Source organism: Natrix helvetica (assembly GCF_964273705.1).
Source record: "Natrix helvetica genome assembly, chromosome: 7".
Taxonomy (NCBI): domain Eukaryota; kingdom Metazoa; phylum Chordata; class Lepidosauria; order Squamata; family Natricidae; genus Natrix; species Natrix helvetica.
This window is the reverse complement of record NC_138558.1, coordinates 8,887,189-8,909,009: the sequence shown is the minus strand read 5'-3', so window position 1 is coordinate 8,909,009 and position 21,821 is coordinate 8,887,189. Positions and strand designations below refer to the sequence as shown.

Sequence of the window (21,821 nt, the reverse complement as noted above, 5' to 3'; positions counted from 1 at the left end):
TTCCCACACACTGGGAGACTAATGGAATTTGCAAATCCCCTATTAACAAATTTTGCAAAATACTGTGTTTCTCCTCTTTTCTTAGAGGCGTAACTTGCAAACTGTATCCCATGTATGCAGTTATTGGAAAAGAGACAAACGAAATCCTTCCTGGAGTTCAAAAGAAAGTTGAGAGAGATTTATCTGGGAAGACAGCTGGACATTATCTGGCAAGCACTGCGGTGTTGTGAGATTTCTGTTGGCTTCAAAACAGGAGTTATATTTCAATATTTTACATTGACGACATTTAACCCCCGTAGGAATTGTACAAAACTCTCCCACCAATTTGGAGGGAGGGAACCAACAGAAGGGATCCTGTCTGTGGAACATGTGAAAATGGGTAATATTTTGGCAAAAAAGGGTTTTGATGAACTGCAGAGTCATCAAAACAAAGATTATAATCTATGCTCAATAGAGAAAATATTGGGATAAATGTCAAGCTTACTTTTTTTTTTCCTTTTTGAAAACTAAATGGCTAGTTGCTGAATGTTAAAAGTGGCCACATTTTTTTTCCTCAAAAAGAGCATTAAGCTTATAGTGTGCTCCTGGGGACTGGGGGGGCAAAATTGAGCAACAAATGGCCTGTTTTTCGCTCATTTCTGCCTTCCCCAGCCGCCAGGAGCTCTCTGAAAGCCTTCTACAGGCTCTGCACGGCCATTTTGGTGAAGGGGCGGAGTTTCAGGAGGCCATAAATGCTGTGTTCAGTGTATAAGACGCACCCAGATTTTCAGCATCTTTTTTGAGAGAAAAAGGTGTGTCTTATACTCCAAAAAATACGGTATATAGTGCAGGAGTCATCAACCTGCGACTCTGGAGCCGCATGTGGCTCTTTCATCCCTCTGCTGCGGCTCCCGATCACCGGTCAGGGAGAGGAAAAAGGACGCCATGCTAGGAGACTTTATGGTGGGAGAAGCGGACTTCCTCTCGGCTTCAGAATTGAACGGGGGGCTTCTGCTTAGGACCTTCGTGGCTCTTTTGAGTGTTTAAGGTTGCCAACCCCTGGCATAGCGCAATATTAATGCAATATCAGGGTTTTTTAATTCAATTGTATAGAATGTGAAGGATGTGTACTTGTGTTTTGTTCTTTATGCATAATGGACACTGAAGACGGCATTTAATTTCGTTGTACGAGGTGCCATAAAGTAAACTAAAGATATAATCAATATTTCTGTGGATTGAGAAACACACAACTAAAACAGAAACCAGAGGGGCACGAGGGCTTCCACGATTAATCAAAACTGCACACAAAGTTTTTCATTTTTAATAAAACGTTCTGCAATTACATCTTTTTTTTTACAAACGGAGAATGGTTTGCACTGAAACATTAGTGTCAGCGCAGGCAGGCTCTCCAGACATGCTGAGCCTGTAATATTACTACCATATTTTTCGGAGTACAAGACGGACCTTTTTCCCTCAAAAAAGAGGATGAAAATCTGGGTGCGTCTTATACACTGAATATAGCATTTTTTTTACCTCCAGAAACGCTGCGCCCTTCACCAAAATGGCCGTGCATAGCCTTTAGGACAGTGTTTTTCAACCTTGGCGACTTTAAGTCCTGTAGACTTCAACTCCCAGAATCCCCCAGCCAGCATAGCTGGCTGGGGAATTCTGGGAGTTGAAGTCCACAGGACTTAAAGTCACCAAGGTTGAAAAACACTGCTTTAGGAGGCTTCCAGAGAGCTCTTGAGGGGCTGGAGAGGGCAAAAATGAGCGAAAAATGAGCAGTTTTTTGCTCATTCCCCTCCCCTCCACCGGAGCACTCTACAAGCCTCCTAAAGGCTATTTATGCCCTTTTTTGAAAAAAAAAGTGACATACGGGCCGTTTTGGGGGGGTCTACAGAGTGCAAAAACTTTTTTTTTAAAGAAAATTGCCTCTTCAAAATCTTGGTGCATCTTATACTCGGGTGTCTTATACTCCAAAAAATACGGTAATTCTTAGATATTTCTAGGCCCCAAATTTTGGGGACTGATGATCTAACAGCACTAAGGAGCTTCATTTTGGGAGACAATTCAGTGATCTCCAGAATTGGCGCAAACTTCCCATTCAGGACCAGAAGTTGAGGGAAACTCTGGATGAAGCTACAAGACCTGCCCTTTACAATTTTTATAACAAGGGAAATGACATTTATGCAGCCTTCTCATCCTCCAGTTCTTGCTTTTCTTCTTCGTTGAGCCTTTCAGCTTCTTCCGAGTTCTGTCCCAAAGGTGCTTCGGGGAGAAATTGTTCAACTTTCACATCTAAGGCTTCGCTGGTTGAACTTCGAATGCTCATACTTGTTACAAAAGAACCTTAAATTAAAAAGAGAGAGAGAGAGAGAGAGAGAGAGAGAGAGAGAGAGAGAGAGAGAGAGAGAGAGAGAGAGAGAGAGAGAGAGAGAGAGAAAGTGCAAGCGAGAGGGAGAAGAAAGAACTTATTTTGATAGAATGATCTAACACGGACAACAATGATTGTGCAGAATCTTTGAAAAGTAGTGCTTAAAATGGCAACTCTAAGTAAGAAAATAGAATAACGGAAGGAACCTTGGAAGTCTAGTCCAACCCCCTGCCTAGGCAGGAAACCCTATACGGTTTCAGACAGATGGCTATCCAACATCTTCTTAAAGACTTCCAGTGTTGGGGCATTCACAACTTCTGGAGGCAACTTCTGTTCCACTGATTAATTGTTCTAACTGTCAGGAAATTTCTCCTTAGTTCTAAGTTGCTTCTCTCCCTGATTAGTTTCCACCCATTGCTTCTTGTTCTACCCTCAGGTGCTTTGGAGAATAGTTTGACTCCCTCTTCTTTGTGGCAACCCCTGAGATATTGGAACACTGCTATCATGTCTCCCCTAGTCCTTCTTTTCATTAAACTAGACATACCCAGTTCCTGCAACCGTTCTTCCTATGTTTTAGTCTCCAGTCCCCTAATCATCTTTGTTGCTCTTCTCTGCACTCTTTCTAGAGTCTCCACATCTTTTCTACATCGTGGTGACCAAAACTGAATACAGGATTCCAAGTGTGGCCTTACCAAGGCATTATAAAGTGGCATTCACCCTTCACGTGATCTTGATTCTATCCCTCTGTTGATGCAGCCTAGAACTGTGTTGGCTTTTTTGGCAGCTGCTGCACACGGCTGGCTCCTATTTAAATGGTTCTCCACTAGGACTCCAAGATCCCTCTCACAGTTACTTACTATTGAGTGAGGTACCACATATACTGTACCTGTGCTTCTCATATGTCAGTGGAAGAGATTTAAGCAGGTGCATACATGGATCTTCCCAGGCTACTTACAATCCAGATTTGTGGCAGTGTCCCCTACCAGTCAAATAATCACATTTTTGAGGCCCAGCAACTGGCCCTCATTTATATTGTCCCACAGCCACGTGACCATGATTTACAACTTAAAGCAACAACAACTAGAAACCAGAATTTACTTCCAGTTTCTGACTAGAAATGCCCATTGGCTAAAATATATTTGCTAAACCACCGCTTTGTTCACTTAACAACCTCCAGTGATTCAATAACAACTGTGACCAGAAAGGTCATTAAATGGGAAGAACTCCCTTAGCAACTGCCTTGGTTAGCAACAGACATCTGAGGCTCAATTGTGATTATAAATCAAGGACTACCTATATGTTTTTTTCCTCCAGACTCTGCAAAAATAATAATAATAATAATAATCGACAAACCATTCTAATCCCTGTGTGTCCCGGGAGTTGTCCTTGGAGGAGAAAAACAGCTTAACTGATACCCTCAAAAGAGCTGGAACACTCGAAGTCCTTGAAAACAGTCACAAATTGTTCTGACGCCAACATAAAAAATGATGCGGTGTGCCCTGACCTTAAAACAAAATTCTCAGAACCCCAAACATTTTACTTGGAGTTCAAAACATATGATAAGGGTTCTACAAGGCCCTTCCAAACATTTCCAAGATAGGAACTTCCTGCACAAATGTTTCCCATCCTGGCAGGGAGAAAACATTTTTTTTTCTAACTGAGTAATTCTGCAGGAAACAAAAATGGGATTTTTCAGCATAAATAATTTGGCCGCTTTAAAGCAGAAGGTTCTTCTCAAAACTCCCAAAACAACTTCTTTAAAAGAATGCAAAGGTTTGGTGGTTTGTTTGTTTTTTTAGAAATTTCCCTCTGAAGGGAGGGAGGAAGGAAGATGGCTTGCAGATGTGAAGCAAAATAATTAGCAATAGCGTTATTAAGCAATTTTGCGCTGACATTTTCCCTGTTACTGTTTTTATTGTTTAGCATGACAACGCATATTATTATTATTATTTTACTGCTTTCTCCTTGCAGCTAGCAAAATGGTACATCCCTCCAACTTATATTCATTTGGGCAATATCACTAGCTATCAGCATCGATTAAGAAATTTTAAACAAGAATAGCTCACCATGTTTCGAAGCTTTGTGGTTGCAAATGTCCTTAATAATACTGTCCAGATTGGCAAGAATCTGATCATTAGGCATGTCCAGCTGAAAAAGGGAGTGCAAAAAAGAAAAGAAAAAGTAAACAATAAATGCTGTCAGCGTTTATAAAAATTGTGGGGAATCAGGTAAATATTTTATCAATGCATTTTCTCATCAATTAAAGGCTGCAAGTGCTATTAATATCATTAGTGTCTTTAGCCCAGTAATACCCTGGGTATGTTCTAATTTTCATTCAAATGCAATCCCTGTAAATTATGTAGAGAGCAGTATTTCTCAATTTTGGAAACTTTTAAGGTGTGTGGGCTTCAACTCCCAGAATTCTCCAACCAAAGGGAAGTTAGACAACTGTCTTGGTTGTTGTTGTGGTTAGTTGCAAAGTCATGTCTGACCCCTATGGACAACGTTCTTCCAGGCCTTCCTGTCCTCTACCATCCTCTGGAGTCCATTGAAGCTCACGCCGATTGCTTCAGTGACTCCATCCAGCCACCTCATTCTCTGTGGTCCCCTTCTTCTTCTGCCCTCCATCTTTCCCAGCATGAGGCTCTTCTCCAGTGAGTCCTTCCTTCTCATTAGGGGGCCAAAGTATTTGAGTTTCCTCTTCAGGATCCAGCCTTCTAAAGAGCAGCCAGGGTTGATCTCCTCTAGGACTGACTGGTTGGATCGCCTTGCAGTCCAAGGGACTCAATGCAGGAGTCTTCTCCACCAACCAAAGGGAAGTTGGACGTCTGTCTTGGTTAGCTATGGAAATTTTGGGCTCAATTAAGTAAGTTGAGGACTACCAGTAAAGATTTATTTAATGGCCAGAACCTTAACCATTTTACCAACCCAGAATAAGAAATGGCAACTTGCTCAGGAGCAAATAATAATAGCAAAAATAAATAAATAACAAAACATCAGGATTTGCAAATTGAAGTTGAGCAACTATGGAGGAAGAAATCAATGGTTGTACCAACAGTAATAGGAGCTTCAAAATACCTGTTTTTTGGACTTTTTCTGGGCCATTTTTAATCCAAAAACAGCCCCCAAGACAGCCTTTTTTCGGCCCGTTTTTAGGTGCTCTGGCGCTGCGAAGACCAGCTGCTCGGCGCACATATGCGCACCAGAAACTAGAGAGCAGCTGGCTACGGTGCACGTGCCCACAGAGAGGGCTCTACGTGCCAACTCTGGCATGCATGCTATAGGTTTGCCATCACGGCACTAGCTACTATGTTCTGCTGAAGGACCCGTTTCAAAAAAGCAAAAATGGAAATGGGAAGAAACAAAATAGTGCGCTGGTGCTTATTTTCGTGTCTGCCTCGAAAAGCGTACCATTGCAAACGGGGTTTGGATGTGGTTGTCGTCGGTCACTGCATATTCATGGCAGACTTTGAAGAAATTAAGCGTCTCGGGGATGTTGTAAGTAATAGTACCTGTTTCAAAAAAAGAAGAAAAGAAAATCCCACAAAGTAGAGTTAAATTCATCTTACATACTGTATTTTTTCGGAGTATAAGACGCACCTTTTTTCCTCAAAGAAGAGGCTGAAAATCTGGGTGTGTTTTATACACCGAATACAGCATTTTTTTTTTCTTCCCAAAGCCCCAACCCTTCACCAAAATGGCTGTGCATATCATTTTGGAAGCTTTCAGAGAGCTCCTGGGGGCAGGGGAGAGCAAGAATGAGGGGAAAACGGGCCATTTTTTGCCCCCCCCAGCCCCCAGCAGCACTCTATAAGCCTCCATAAGGCTGCATGCAATTTTTTTGACAAAAAACGGGCTTGTTTTTGTGCAAAACAAAAATGAGCATTTTTTGCTCGTTTTTGCCCCCCACCCCCACCCGGAGCACACTACAAGCCCCCCCAAGGCTATTCGTGCCTTTTTTTTGGAAAAAAAACGGGTCTGTTTTCGTTTTTGGGAGGTTTGCAGAGTGCAAAAACTTTTATTTCCCTTTGGAAAGCTCTTTAACTGATTGATGAGAATTAGATTGATCAAGTGGTATGCCAGCAGAAACACCTACCTATCTACTGTATTTCTCTCTCTCTATCCCTTCACCTACCTACACTCCCTCCCTCCCTCCCTCCTGTATTTCTCTCTCTCTCTATCCCTTTATCTACCTATCTACTCTCTCTCTCCCTACCTATTTACTGTATTTCTCTCTCTCTCTATCCCTTTATCTACCTACCTAACTATTCTCTCTCCTTACCTATCTACTGTATTTCTCTCTCTTTCTATTTCTCTCTCTATCCCTCTACCTACTTACCTACCTACACTCTCTCTATCTCTATTTCTCTCACTCTCTCTCTATTCCTTTATCTACTTACCTACCTACACACTCTCTCTCTCTACCTACCTACTGTATTTCTCTATCTCTCTATCCCTCTATCTACCTACCTACTTTTTTTAAAAAAAATTGCCTCTTCAAAACCTTGGTGCGTCTTATACTCAGGTGCCTCTTATACAGTATCCGACATCCAGCTTGGGAGCAAACTACCTACCTACCTACCTACCTACCTACCTACCTACCTACCTACCTACCTAACTAGTCTCTCTCTCTCCCTATCTATTTACTGTATTTCTCTCTATATATATTTATATCTCTCTCTATCCCTCTACCTACCAACCTACCTACTCTATTTCTCTCTCTATCTCTCTATTTCTTTCTCTCTCTATCCCTTTATCTACCTACCTACCTAACTACTCTCTCCCTCTCTCTCTACCTACCTACTGTATTTCTCTCTCTTTCTCTCCCCTTCTATCCATCTACCTACCTACCTACTTTTTTTTAAAAAAAATTGCCTCTTCAAAACCTTGGTGCGTCTTACACTCTGGTGCATCTTATACTCCAAAAATACGGTATCTGACATGCAGCTTGAGAGCAAACTAGCTATCCTGCCATTTCCCTTTCCAACTGGGAAAAATGACAGAGGACGATAGGCCAAGCACAATCTAAAAGAATATGAAGAATCCCCTGGACACAACAAAGCTTCACGATCACTGCTTAAAACAGTGAACCTAGGAGGTCTTCTAGTCCAACCCTCTGCTCAAGCTGGAGATCCTATGCCATTCCAGACAAGTGGGTGGCCAGTCTTTTCTTAAAAGCCATCAATGATGGAGCATACACAACTTCTGAAGGTAAGCCCTTCCACTGGTTAATTGTTCTTACTGCTACCCTGTTTCCCCTGAAAATAAGACCTCCCCGGATAATAAGCCCAATCAGGCTTTTGAGCGCATGCGCTGAAATAAGCCCTCCCCCCAAAGTAAGCCCTCCCTGAAAATATTGCAACACAGCAGCAGCCATGAGGTGACCACACTCGCTGCCTCCTGCACCTCAAAAATAATAAGGCCTCCCCGAAAATAAGGCCAAGCACTTATTTGGGGGGGTCAAAAGAAAATAAGACCCTGCCTTATTTTCGGGGAAACACAGTAGGAAAATTGTCTTTCATTCTAGGTTGCTTTGTGGCAGCCCCTCAGATATTGGAAGACTGCGATCATGTCACCCCTAGTCCTTCTTTTCACTAGACTACTCATACCATGTAAGTTTAATATGTTCCTAATATCAATAACAAAAAAACAAGGAAATGTCAAATCATTGTTTACTGATTGGTAGTTGGTATGTATGAACTGTTGAAGTCACTTCTGTAAGGAAGGTATTATGAAAAAAATGTCCTTTATAGTTCAATCCTATATAAACCTGTTTCATCTAATGCAGAGGTGCCCAACCTGTTGGCCGGTACTTCAAGGAACTTTGTTTTTAGATATGACTAGCCGATAACCCGTCGTTGCCTGGGTGTTTATTTGTAAGGGGAGAATTTCTGGACCAAACGTAATTTCTAATGTTGGATTTACCCCCTTACCAGAGAGAGACACCTTGTGGAGTACTGTGAAGCCATTATCATGGCATGGCACTGCGCTGTATAGTAGAAGCCATTTTACGGCAGTACGGTAGAAGCCATTTTAAGGTACAACAGGCTGTATCTTAACAGAACACTCCCCCCCCCGAGGGGTGCTAGGGGTGTCTTACCCCCACAGTATTTGATTCCAGAGAGTAAGTCATCTGTGCATCAAGTTTGGTTGAAATTACTCGAGGCGTTCCAGAGTTATGCTGGAATGTAACACACACTTTTTATATATATAGATAATAGCATCAGGATTTTTTACATGCATAAAAGTAGAAAGATTTGATACCTTTGATTATTTTCTTCTCCCTTCTAACTCAGTTATTAGTTATTATTATTTTTATCTCTCTACTTTAAAAATTTAATTAATAAATATCCTTTTCTTACCATTTTTGATGGAAGGGTACTTTTGTTTCAGAAAATTCCTTAAATGGGTAATTTTTGTTGTTATGTCAGGCACGGCGATATAAAAATCTGCCACAATTTCCTCATTTAAAATCTGAAAGTCCACAAATAAAAAGATTGGTCAAGCTTTACCATTTTGTCACTTATATGTGCAAACAGAAGTGCCTATTAAAAATATGATTTTTTTTTTCAAATCCTCTTTGCGACAAATGAAGCATGAGCAAACAGATAAAATGTACAGTAGTTTAGTTTTTTTTCTTAAATACAACACAATCTCTTTGCAACCCTTAAAATTTGAAGGAACAGAATTATCTGAGCTAAAATTAAAAATAATGATCTTTCGGCTCATTCTCCACATCTGTGGATTGCACACCAGTGTTCACCACCACCTGATATCCTCAAAGGTGCGCCAGGTACAGGCGGGATTTTCGGAAGCTGCAGAAGCCATATGAGAATGGGGTACGCTCTCGTGTGGCCTCAAGAAGTTGTGCGAGAGAGCCAGACTGGAGCCTCCAAAAATAGCGTGAAGGAATTATGTAGCAATTCAGAGACACTAACACAGATACCGTGCTATGGCTTGAGTCAAAATTGTGAGAGGTGCTGCAAAGCCTAAGAATAAAACTGCCCTGTTCAGTGTTAAGACCTTCAAAAACCAGAGGATTACGTTTTGGACACAGAAGTTAAATTCTTAAGTCTCTCAGCAGCTGTTGGCGTTTCTTTTTTTATTTTCCCGAAAGAATAACTTATATTTATGGCTTACCGTATTTTTCAAAGTATAAGATGAACCCTTTTCCCCTCAAAAAAGAGGCTGAAAATCTGGGTGCATCTTATACACTGAATACAGCCTTTTTGGACTCTCAAAACTCTGCCCCTTTCACCAATATGGCCGTGCATAGCCCTTAGGAGGCTTCCAGAGTGCTCTGTGGGCTGGGGAGGGCAAAAATGACTGGAAAATGGGCCGTTTTTGGCTCAATTCCCCCCCCCCCCCAGCCTCCAGGAGCACTCTACAAGCCCCCTAAAGGCTATGCATGCCCTTTTTTTGTCAAAAAACGGGCCCGTTTTTACAAAAAACAGGCCGTTTTTGGGAGGTCTGCAGTGTGCAAAAACTTTTTTTTTTTTTGTAATTTGCCTCTTCAAAATCTTGGTATGTCTTATTCTCGGTTGCATCTTATTCTCTGAAAAATACGGTGCATCCCTTGTCAAATGCATGCAGAATATCAGGGGAATTTCCTAAGAAGCCAAAGGGGAAAAAAATCCAAATAAGATTTCTAAAAGTCAAAACAAATAGATTTTCGGTGATTTATAGGGGTCTTAGATCCCCATCTAGAACTCAATGAAACAAAATCATTCTTGGCTGCAAATAGGGAGAAATAATGTTAATGGCTGAAACCAGCAGCTGTAGAACTCAAACGTTCATTTCAGCAGAATTTAATGCTTTCCAGATGCCAAGCTTTTGACACATCTGCAGTTTTCTGGACAGAGCCCACCCAGGGTCTTGCCTATGGTAGAAGGGATGAGCCAGTCCTAACCTCTGACCCCGGAAAAACTTAGAAAGAACTAACCGAGCTGATTTCAACTGTGATTTTTAAAAAAAGGTATACGTATTTTCAAATACCGGCTTAACTAACTCGGCTCCTCCTACTATGGTCGCTCCATTTTCTGTTGCTAGCTCTGCTTCTTTTGGGTCCTGGAAGGAAAATAAAAATGATTTAGTTAGAAGACGCCGGGAAGGCTCGACTGACAATCGCAACGGAGCGCAAAATTTCTGTCGCTAAGTGAGACAGTTACGTGCGTTTTGTACCATTTTACCACTTTTCTTGCTAAAAGTTGTTCAAGCGGATCCCTGCCATTGTTAAGTTAGCAACAGGGTTGTTTAAGCGCATCTGGCTTCCCCATTGACTTTGCTCGTGGGGTCGCAAAAAGGGGAGTCCCGTGACCCCTGGGACATAAGTACATGCTACTGTATTTATCGGAGTATAAGACACACCTTTTCCCCCCTTAAAAGAGGGTGAAAATTTGGGTGTGTCTTATACACCGAATGTAGCCCCACCCACCAGGGATGGGTTCCTGCCAGTTCTAACCTCTTCTATAGAAGAGGTTCCAGAAATCTACTGTGCCGTTTAGAACCGGTTCCAGCTCCCTCCCACCGCCCGTCCGCACCACACTTGCCCCACCTGCCACTCACTGATTGGCTGCTTCACCAATCGTCCCGCCCGCCTCTTAGAGTCCTATTTAAACCTTAAAGTGTTAAAGCTGTCAAGTTTGAAGACCCCTGGGGTTTTTTTCCTAATGGGCTAGGGGTGCAAGGGTCTTGTAACTTGACAGATTTAAGACTTGCGTGCTTCGAATGCCAGAGTTTCTGAGCCAACATTTTGGTTGCTAAGCAAGAGCGTTGTTAAGTGAGTTTCACCACATTTTACAAGATGGCCACGCCCACCCAGTCACATGACTGCCAGGCCACTCCCACTCAGCCACATGACTGGCAAGCCATCCCACCCAGTCACATAGCCGGCAAGCCACTCCCACAAAGCAGGCCACACCTACATAAGAGGTTCTAAAAAAATTTGAAACCCAACACTGCCACTCACCTACTGTCCCCCACCCTTTGGCCCCTTCTCCCCCAGCAATTTACGGGGAAAATGGGGCTTGCGGAGGCGGCAATAGGCTATGGCAAGCCCTGCAGCCTGAAACAACTGATCATCGGGAGGCCCCTGCTGAAAATGAAAGTGAAAGTGAAACTTGCTCTTTGCTGCAAGGAGGCAAATTGCTGGGAGGGAGAGGCAGATTTTTTCCCCCTTCTAATCAGGCTAAACTGAAACAGGCTGTTTGCTGCAAGGAGGTAAGTCAATAACTATCAATGCCTATAGAATGTTCAAATTATTACTTATTTTTTAAAGGCTGCTTTATTCTTGTTCTAGACAACTTAGCAAAATGAAGAAGCTTTTTAAAATAAATGCTGGATCTGAAGAGGCCCAGTGCTATCGCATCTTCTTTTAAATATTAGAGAATAACATATTCTTCCAGAAAGCCACATCAATTTTAACAGCATCTGTATAGTATAGTCTGAAATGTAACACCACAAACAGTGTATATCGTCTGTACTGTTTGCTGTTTGGTGCAAGGAGGCAAATTGCTGGGAGGCAGAGGCAGGTTTTTCCCCCCTTGTTTTCCTCCCCAAAAGCTAGGTGCGTCTTATACTCCGAAAAATATGGTAGTAGCCAAGCGCCTGAATTTTGATCATGTGACAAGGGGATGCTGCGACAGTTGTTAAGTTGGAAAAACAGTTCTGTCTCTTTTTTTTCAGTACCATTGCAACTTTGAATGTCAGTAAAAGAACTGTTGTAAATCAAGGAATGCCTGTACTAAATATTTCTTTGCCTATTAGCACCCACAAACCCAATGGGGAAATAGGCAGGGAAGGTTGCAAGTTACTCTTTTAACGGTCCCAGCCTTCATACATTTGCATCGGTACCAACCATCGCCTCCTGGCCTCCCTGTACGCTCGCAAGCCCTCCCCCAGTCTCCCCCCACCTCCACCCCTCCACACTCCTTACTTGGGAATCTCTCCACTTCTCACTGAATAACTTGTGTGCCTTGTGGTTACGATAACAACCGGGGGCTGCCGAAATTGCAGCTAAGCACTGCGGCCACGCGACATCATGCCTTACAACCACAGCAATCCCAGTCCCAATTGCTGTCATAACCCGAGGACTACCTTAATTCCATCCTCCCTAGGGATTTCATTTGCTCTAAGGCAGGGGTGTCAAACTCGATTACATTGTGGGACGCATCAGGGTTGTTTGACCTCGGGTGGGGATGGGGGGCGTGTGACCAGCTCCACGTCACTTCTGTGATCAAATGCCACTTTTGCTGGTAGTTTGTTTTGCTAGCACTCTGCCAGCGAAAACGGAGCTCATAACGGCTACTCCATATTTGGCTGCAGCAGCATCTTGCAGCGCTCTGCCAGTGAAAACAGATCCGCCCTGGAGACAGCGAAGGATGGATCCGCGGTGCCTCTGCCAGTGAAAACAGGGCTTGGGAGGGCCACGCACTCTGTTTTCAGGTGCAACGTCCTCCTGCAGCGCTCCGCCGGCGAAAATGGAGGTCACACATGGCTCTTACGGGCTCAGTTTTCACTGTCAGAGCACTGCAGGAGGCCATTGTGCTTGAAAACAGAGTGTGCGGTCCTCCCGAGCTCTGTTTTCACTGGCAGAGGCACTGCGGGTTCATCCTTCGCTGTCTCCAGGGCGGATCCACAGGCCAGATCTAACTACCCAGGGAGCCAGATTTGGCCCGAGGGCCTTGAGTTTGACATCCCTGCTCTAAGAATTTCTATCACCCATATCTAAGGATACATTCAGGCAAACTAGGTATTTCATGGCCCGAGGGCCACATCCTGTCCTTGGGTGGTCCCAGCCCAGCCCATGGCATTGGGGGTAGGGGGTGGGACATCAGCAGCAGTGGGATGGGACATTGGCAGCATGGGGTGAGGCAATAGTACGGTGTCATTGGAGAGAGCGGAGCTGTGTCGGCGGTGGGTGAGTGGGTCAGTAGGCAGTGTTGGCATCGGGGGTGGTAACAACATTAGGGCCAGTGGGACAGCATCAGGGGCATCAGACAGCGGCAGCCCTACATAACAGTCCCAGTTTCTCATCTGACCCCCTCGGGGAAAATTAATTGCCCACCCCTGTATGAAGGGATACCCAAGATCACTTTTCGGTTTTCACTAAAGTGCTTTTCTTGCTGTTCACACATTAAAATCAAATAAATTGAGTCTCTACACATAAAGTACATTTCTGACACCTTAAGCAAACCTCATCCACTATCCCTCATGTCTCGTGGGAACAGAGGGACCTTGTATGGCCAATGTAACATGCATGTGACTGAAGTAGTTTTGGCTCAATGCTCAACAGCTCACCTGTGTGAATAGTAAAATCTTGGGGATGGCATCTGTGAAGCGGTAAGGCAACAAAAGAGTACTAATAAATGGTCCCATAGTTTTCTGGAAGTATAAAAGAAAAAAAAAATCCACATTATCTGATTCAGCAGAACAAATACGTATTTGATACATGAGACATTTTATATACAGTAATACAGCCTTTATTGTCATTGTACAATATGTGTATATGTATTGGTCTTTTTGTTTATACAACTTTTTCTTTTTTAATGTTTTGTTTTGGGGATTTTTTTTTACTCTTTTTGGATTTTTTATTTTATTTTGTATTTTAACTTTGTTTTGAATAAACTATCTCTTATACGTATGTATGTATGTATGTATGTATGTATGTATGTATGTATGTATGTTGCAGAGCAACTCTGGAACACCTCGAGCAATTTCAACCAAACTTGGTACACAGATGACTTACCCTCTGGAAACAAATACTGAGGGGGGGTAAGAGAACCTTTTGTGTGTGTTCCAGCATAACTCTGAAATGCCTGGCCCGTTAAGGAGAGCGAGCATGGAGTCCTAGAGCAGCAATTGTTTGTGATGTCATGGGAGGGAGAAGGGAGAGTCTGGGTCGTTAAGGAGAGCGAGTGCAACATCCTAGAGCAGCAATTGTTTGTGATGTCATGGGAGGGAGAGAGTCTGAGTCGTTAAGGAGAGTGAGTGCGACGTCCTAGAGCGGCAATTATTTGTGATGTCAGTTCTTTCACGGCTGCCTCTGGAAAGCCAGCCCTCCACTGACCAATGGTGAAGCGCCTGATGGATTTGGGGCGAAGTGCCAGAATCGTAGATAGAGCGGGAAAGAGGAGCGCTGTCAGCGTTCCAAATACCATGCAAAAGTAAATCAGAGTCCAAAACAGAATCATCCTTAAAGTTCCAATTTAATAATACAGGCATGTTGGCATTATGCTATGAACTCTGATTTACTTTTGCATGGTATTTGGAACGCTGACATTATTTCAACTCTCACATACATATTTTTTACTTTCATAGGGGTACTGAATCCCAGTTCTGACCCAATCCTGGGCAGGATGAAATTTCAGTGAAGATGGAGGATGGGGAGAAGATCAAATGAATGGAGATCTCAGCCGCTCTCACACAGCCATTCTTTGATGGGCCTTCAAGACCAATTCGGATGCCTAAATGTGAGTGAAATCAAACCCCTCGGCCCCCCAGGACCACCCAGGTGGAGCCTGGCAAAGCCCACATTATCCTTTCCCAGCAGAGAAACTGCTGCGCAGTGGAGTGGAGGCCTTGGTCTCTGATTGATTTCATACATGGCATTTAGAACGCTGACAAGCGCATGGGACGGGGAAGGGAGAGGGATGATGGGCATGGGAGTAGGGGGGAGAAAGGCCCCTCTCAATGGCTCCGTCAGATAAACACTTTGACGTCTATAAATACCCGGGAGACATCAGCTAGTATATATATATATACACTAGCTGATGGAATTATTTTATAGATAGATAGATAGGTTGATAGGTAAAGAGATAGATAGATAGATAGACAGACAGACAGACACACACACACACACACACACACACACAGATATAGATAAAATAATTCCAGCTACCAACAAGGCTGTAAAAAGAGAATGCTACATACAAGCCAATACCTTCTTCTCCGATGCCATATCCAAGGTGATGTGTGCGTACAATTCCTGGGTGGGAGGTGTAAAATCCAGTGTTTGAAATTTCTTCAAAAGCTCCAAAGCTGCTTCTGTGTCATAAACCTGTTTTTGATAACACCAGGTCAAATAAACATCATCCTTTGGTTCAAGTGGTAAAGGCAATTTATAACGGTCTTCCTTTTCCTTAGGCTCCGATGCCTTTTTTTTTTCCTGAGAGGCTCTTCTATATTTTCTAGGTAACCTTGAAGGAAATAAAAATAGATTGTTTTATGCAGCTCGGCCAAATGAATACTCACGGTAATCTTTTTTTTAAAATGGCATATAGACCATCTTAGAGATGAGCATTGCCTTAACGCACACCAAAATTAAGAAGAAAACGCAACATATATTGCTCTAGAAATCTGCTTAATTTGAGAAAACTATTTGCTATGTATCAAAAGAAACACAGGTGACTAGTTATCATTATTTTCAATTATGAGACATAGAGGAAAAAGAGAAGGAAAGACAAGACATTAAATATAAATTAAAAAGATTTTCACATTCGTGGATTAGGAAACTAGAAAACATTAAACAAGGTTCCAGATGAGCTGCTTTCATTTCTAGTTTAATAAGCTCAGCTCTTTTTCATGACAAACCTGGAACTACAGTAGAAATTTAAATTAAATTAACAATTTAATTGTTCCCTAAAAAATATAGATTATGCCTTTAATATGAGTAGAAAATGAATTAAATTATTAAATTTTAAACTTTGATTATCCGTTCTGGATGATCATCAGAATTAATACAATCTGACTCCCTTAATATTTTTAACTATAACTAGTACTCCATGGAGCCAGCTTCTGAATATAATTAAAAGCACATCTACTATGTTTTCAAAGTACACAACATTATATTTATAAATGCTTACATAAGAAGCAAATGTGTTTCACAATTGCCTGTATACTGTAGAAAAACAGTGTCATAATCATTGAATTTGACAAATATTAGATAGTATAGTGGATAGTGTACAGTACTTTATTAACAATAGATTGCATATCTGAACTCAGATACTAATGAGTTTGAAGTTTGTCTGGCCTCGCCATATTTCTATTTATGATACTATGTTAAGGGTAGTGCCCAACTTAACAACCACACGGAATTGGAACATCAGTTGCACCCAATTTTATGACCTTTTAGCTGCGATCATTAAGCAAACCACCATTGTTGTTAACACGATTGTTAAATGAATCTTTCCCCAATAAGTTTGCTTATCAGAAGTCAGGGGAAAATCACAAATGGCAATCATGCGATCCCAGGACTACCTGTTTGTATATGCATGTTTGTTTGTTTGCTTGTGTATAAATATTTATGTTAACTATTCAAATTAATTCCACTTATTTACTTACTTTGCAGCATACTTTCTACTGGGAACCAGTAAGTTGGTAAAACAAGGAACCACTGCACAATACTGAACAATTCTAGAGGGAATATGACTAGGACTCTGAGCAAAAACTGTGGAAAGACAAAAAGAATAACAATCCAAAAATGAACTCTACTGCTAGTCTTGTCACTTAACTGCATAGGTTGGTATGGCTTTTCTACACAAAAAGATCTATAGACAACACAGCTTCGATATTTGCAAGTATTGCAACATGATTTGGCAGAACTAACTAGACTTTCCCGTTCTCAAATGTAAAAATATATTTTGAATAACTGCTGGATGGTGGTTGTTTTTTTAATTAAAAATGACAACGGTTTACCTTTGCTTCATCTGCAGCCAAATGAGACACCGAAGAAATCAGCTTTCAATTTAGAATTGCTCTCAGAACTGGCTGTATTTTATATATGAGCATAACCTAAAATGTCTGTTTCTTCAGAAGTACTCATGGATGTTTTCTTTAGAATTATTCACTCTTAGCCAGACTCTGTAATTTTTGATTGGGGAGAGGGGAGGGGAGGCTAACCAGCTCTGGGTATATCTGGAATTCTTTTTTAAAAAAAACAAACAAACCAGGATTTGGAGAAATTTGCTGTATTTTAGATTTCACACCAATTTCATCAACTTCCTTCCTTCAAAATAGTTTATTTACTTCCATGCTTTTTACCAATAATGGCCCAAAGATACCCCTAAAAAGAGACTCTGTGAACAATTGACACACCTGATTTATAATTAATCCAAAAACAATTTAGCTTCTCATTCAATGAAAGAAAAATCCTTTGTCTGGGGATATTTATTATTTAAACTGTATATTTGTTAATCACCCTTGCCAACAAAAGTGCATATAGTCAAAGCTATGGTTTTCCCAGTTGCAATGGATGGCTGTGAAAGTTGGACCATAAGGAAGGCTGAGTGCCAAAGAATTGAGGCCTTTGAACTATGGTGCTAGAGAAGACTCCTGCGAGTCCCTTGGACTGCAAGGTGATCTAACAGGTCAGTCCTAGAGGAGATCAATCCTGACTGCTCTTTAGAAGGCCAGATCCTGAGGAGGAAACTCAAGTACTTTGGCCACCTAATGAGAAGGAAGATGGACTCACTGGAGAAGAGCCTAATGCTGGGAAAGATGGAGGGCAAAAGAAGAATAGGACAACAGAGAATGAGGTGGCTGGATGGAGTCACCGAAACAGTCGGGCTCAGCTTAAATGGACTCACTCCGGGTGGTAGAGGCCTGGAGGAATGTTGTCCATAGGGTCGTGATGGATCGGACACAACTTCGCAACTAGCAAGCAACCATAATTACGTGTAAGCTGCCCCAAATCATCTTATAGGAAGGTAAAAATTTAATAAATAAATATTATATTGCACATTGTTATATTACAATATATACATTTACATAATTTATAATCATATAAATTATGGTGGTAGGTTCAGCCAGCTATTAATTAGATCCATGAATGTGCTAAAACTTTCAGGGAGATATGTATTTGTAGAATATTTATCATGTAAACCTTATTAACACTATTAGATATTACGATCTTTTTCATGAAAACCCCTATTGTCAGAAAATTAAAAAAATGAAAAGAATGATTTTTGCAAACATCTTTAATATTTGGCAAGTGATTAAGAAATGCTGCTCTACAGCAACAGCCCCATTCTCCCCCCCCCACTAGAATTCAAATATTTTCTTTATTTGAAATACAAAACATTGACAGCACGTAAAAGTACTTAGCTATCCTCCAAGTCATTTATTTATCCTCATATAGTGAGAATAAACCAATGTACCAATAGGCTAACTTTTTTCATTTCATGTCTAAGTTAGAGTTAATTGTATCAGTAATGTAAGGTAGGTTATTTAGTTCATCTTCATAAATAATGTCTTCCACGTTACTCAACTCCTATCCTAAGCCATGTTTAGAAAATGAACATAGAGGAACAGAAGACTCAGGGACTATAAATGGAAACTTCAGTGCATTTAACCATTCTTTTTTTAACTCGGTATCAACCTAGTTACCTGCGGGATCGCATCCTGCCCCATACATCCCTACGACCAATCCGCTCACACAGAGAGGGACTTCTCCGGGTGCCGTCCGCTAAACAGTGTCGGGGGGCGACACCCAGGAGCAGGGCCTTCTCTGTGATGGGCCCAGCCCTGTGGAATGACCTCCCCCTTGACATCAGGACTACTTCCGATCTCCGCTCCTTCCGTGTAAAGCTCAAGACACACCTCTTTCAATTATCTGGCCTGGCTCAACCGTAGTTTACCCTATTCCTCCTGACAGTCCTTTTTAAATTGTAATTTTATTATGGGGTATTTTAAATGGCTAATTTTATTATTATCATCATGATGTATCTAACTGTTACCTCCTCCGTGTATGTATATGTATGTGTATGTGTGCTTGTGCATGTTTATATGTATTATGTTATGTTTTTTATTGTACGCCGCCCCAAATCCCTTGTGGAGAGGGAGCGGCTAACAAATTAAATTATTATTATTATTATTATTATTATTATTATTATTCATGTTGATCCAATTCACATTAACATTATTATCTATCACATTAATCCAATTATATAGTCTTGTTACATTGTTAAAATATACCCTCAAAGAAAAAAAACCTAAGATCTGTCAACTTCTAATCTATTTTTATTCATTCTTTTATGTATTTTAACAATTCCAATGTAAACGGGAGATTTTAAATTTGCAAAGCCATCAGTTGTCCTGTCGTGCAACATACCATAGGAGATGCAAAGAATTAAAGAATTGAAAGTCTAAGTTGCAATTCTTAGTAAACTTCATATCGGATGAATTTTTTTAAAAAAAAAAACCTCTGGGAATTAAATATTGTACATTTTGAGGTACATGCTAGGTACAGTTTATTTAATTTACACAGCCATATCAGCACCAAAACCTGTGATACAATACTTACAGGAATGAAACTACCATAAACAACCATAAGAAAATATCCTGCTTCATTTGAATATCCTGGCAAGAAACCATAGCCCCATGCTAAACCCACCGTTCTGTTGGGAGTCGGGAGGGGAGGAGGCATATCCATATAATACATAATTATTATGAATGTAAAATCCCGAGATGAGACATTTTGGAGAGAAATTAAGCTGGGAATGAGGAAAAGGGGCTTCTGTGGATTTGATCCACCTCGGATCGACACTCTCACCTCTCTGCAAGCAGCATCGTACTACGGGCAGCGCCATCTTGGCCAGCAAAAAAAGCGCAGAGGTGCTTTACCAAAAGCGTTCCGGGCGGCCACGCGGAGTCGGCAAGAAAGGTTCCGCCTCAGGGGGAAGGAAAAAAAAGGAACAGCGAGGTGGACAGCGAATTGTTGCATTAACGGGGCGCGCAAGCAAAGGGTATTCTGGTGCTTGTTTGCTTGGGACTAAAGGCTTATAACAACAGAGTAACAGAGTTGGAAGGGACCTAGAAGGTCTTCTAACCCAACTCCCTGCTCAAGCAGGAAATCATGGCTTATTAGGAAACACACCTTGCAGTCCTGCCAGTTTCAACTCCCTGTGGTTTGTAAACCATTCTTTATGAACCAACAGCAGTTTATTGATTGAACCATGGTTAAATCGTGGTTTAGTGTATGTAAACTCATCGGCTTTTGCAGCGGGTATTGTTTTATAATCGATACATTTGTTAATGCTAATATGCTTTTCCATCTATCCATTATTGTAAAGAACATTATAACATGAAAATATTAAGTTATTGTCCAGGAATTACGTTTCATATTGTTTTCAACATTATTACAGGCATCCTAACGTTTACCAATGGTAATTGGTACTGGAAATTCTGTCAGGAAACAATGTAGTCATAAGGAACAAGGTCATATGACTCTTGAGGCACATCAGCTCTGGCTGGTCTAGTTGCTATTGTTAAATCCCACTATTTTTAAAAATGTTTTTTTTAATCTTGCTTTTTTTTTTTTTTTTTTTACAAATAACTCAAGGTGGCAAGCCTATTCAACACACTTCTTCCTCCTATTGGGTGTGGGAAGAAACAACTATCATTACAGATCATTAACAGGGTCAGCTCTCAGACCCTTCATGCTAGAATGTTGGTTTGGATAGAGAGGTCACCAATGTGAGATCTGCAGAGGCAGCATAAGTAGAAGAGACCTATCATTTTACCGGAGTGGCTTAATGGGATTCTTTCAATGTCTTTTGTCGACAAGGAACACATTGGCCAGGTAATAAAAGACAATCTTAAAGTAGTAATTGCAGAAGTAAATCTTGATCTTTACTCCCTCAAGAGTCATGTATTTGCTTTTTTCCTCAGACGGGCTGGGAGAAGGTATAATACAGCAGGATATTATGTTATCAGAGACAGCCCAATAGATTGAAATCTAGCAAATGGGCCCATGATGCCTGCGGAGGCAGACAGTTGATGATGATTCTGTTGCAGCTTGTAGCAGAAAACCTATGATTTATTAAGAGTTAGGAGTCACCCTGTCTGAAAGCAGCCTTGTCAGGTATCCTGAGATGAAGAAATGAATCACTAAGCTCCTGATTTTGTGAAATATATGGACCACTAGTTTATTCCTAGTCAAGAAGTCGAGAGATCCAATCAGTTCAAATGTCTTCTCTGGCGCTTGACACAACCACATGAGGTTGCACTGGCATGCACACTGTCCAAACTGCCCAAGAAGCTGCTTACACAGTTCTACAAAGGAATTATTGAATCTGTCATCTGCACCTCCATAACTGTCCGGTTTGGCTCTGCAACCCAACAAGACAGACACGGACTTCAGAGGATAATCAGAACTGCAGAAAAAAACAATGGCTACCAACCTGCCTTCCACTGAGGACCTGTACACTGCACGAGTTAAAAAGAGGGCCGTGAAAATATTTACAGACACCCACATCCTGGATATAAATTGTTCCAACTCGTACCCTCAAAACGACTCTATAGAGCACTACACATCAAGACAACTAGACACAAGAAGAGTTTTTTCTTGAACACCTTCACTCTGCTAAACAAATAATTCCCTCAACACCGTCAAACTATTTACTAAGTCTGCATTACTATTACTATTAATCTTCTCATCGGTCCTATCACCCATCTCCTCCCACGTATGACT

The 21,821-nt window shown here is 41.4% G+C and overlaps 1 protein-coding gene across 1 annotated transcript; it reads right to left on the bottom strand.

Annotated features, from left to right (window-relative positions):
• Nucleotides 1-1,284: 1,284 nt before the first annotated feature.
• Nucleotides 1,285-20,086, bottom strand: MRPL1 (mitochondrial ribosomal protein L1). The gene is made up of 10 exons (XM_081960429.1): nucleotides 19,902-20,086; nucleotides 16,694-16,799; nucleotides 15,294-15,549; nucleotides 13,652-13,735; nucleotides 10,349-10,420; nucleotides 8,716-8,827; nucleotides 5,765-5,865; nucleotides 4,420-4,501; nucleotides 1,697-2,328; nucleotides 1,285-1,555 (listed from the first exon to the last, which is right to left on the bottom strand). Exons 1-9 carry the CDS (start codon nucleotides 19,936-19,938, stop codon nucleotides 2,165-2,167), a joined length of 1,014 nt encoding a protein of 337 aa, XP_081816555.1. The 5' UTR covers nucleotides 19,939-20,086; the 3' UTR covers nucleotides 1,285-1,555; nucleotides 1,697-2,164.
• Nucleotides 20,087-21,821: the final 1,735 nt, after the last annotated feature.

Coding starts and splice junctions, on each gene's coding strand:
- MRPL1 (XM_081960429.1), bottom strand. CDS start 19,938: ATGGCGCTGCCCGTAGTACGATGCTGCTTGCAGAGAG. Junction 16,800..19,901: donor ACGATGCTGCTTGCAGAGAG/GTGAGAGTGTCG, acceptor GTCTTTCCACAG/TTTTTGCTCAGAGTCCTAGT. Junction 2,329..4,419: donor CCACAAAGCTTCGAAACATG/GTGAGCTATTCT, acceptor TTTTAATTTAAG/GTTCTTTTGTAACAAGTATG.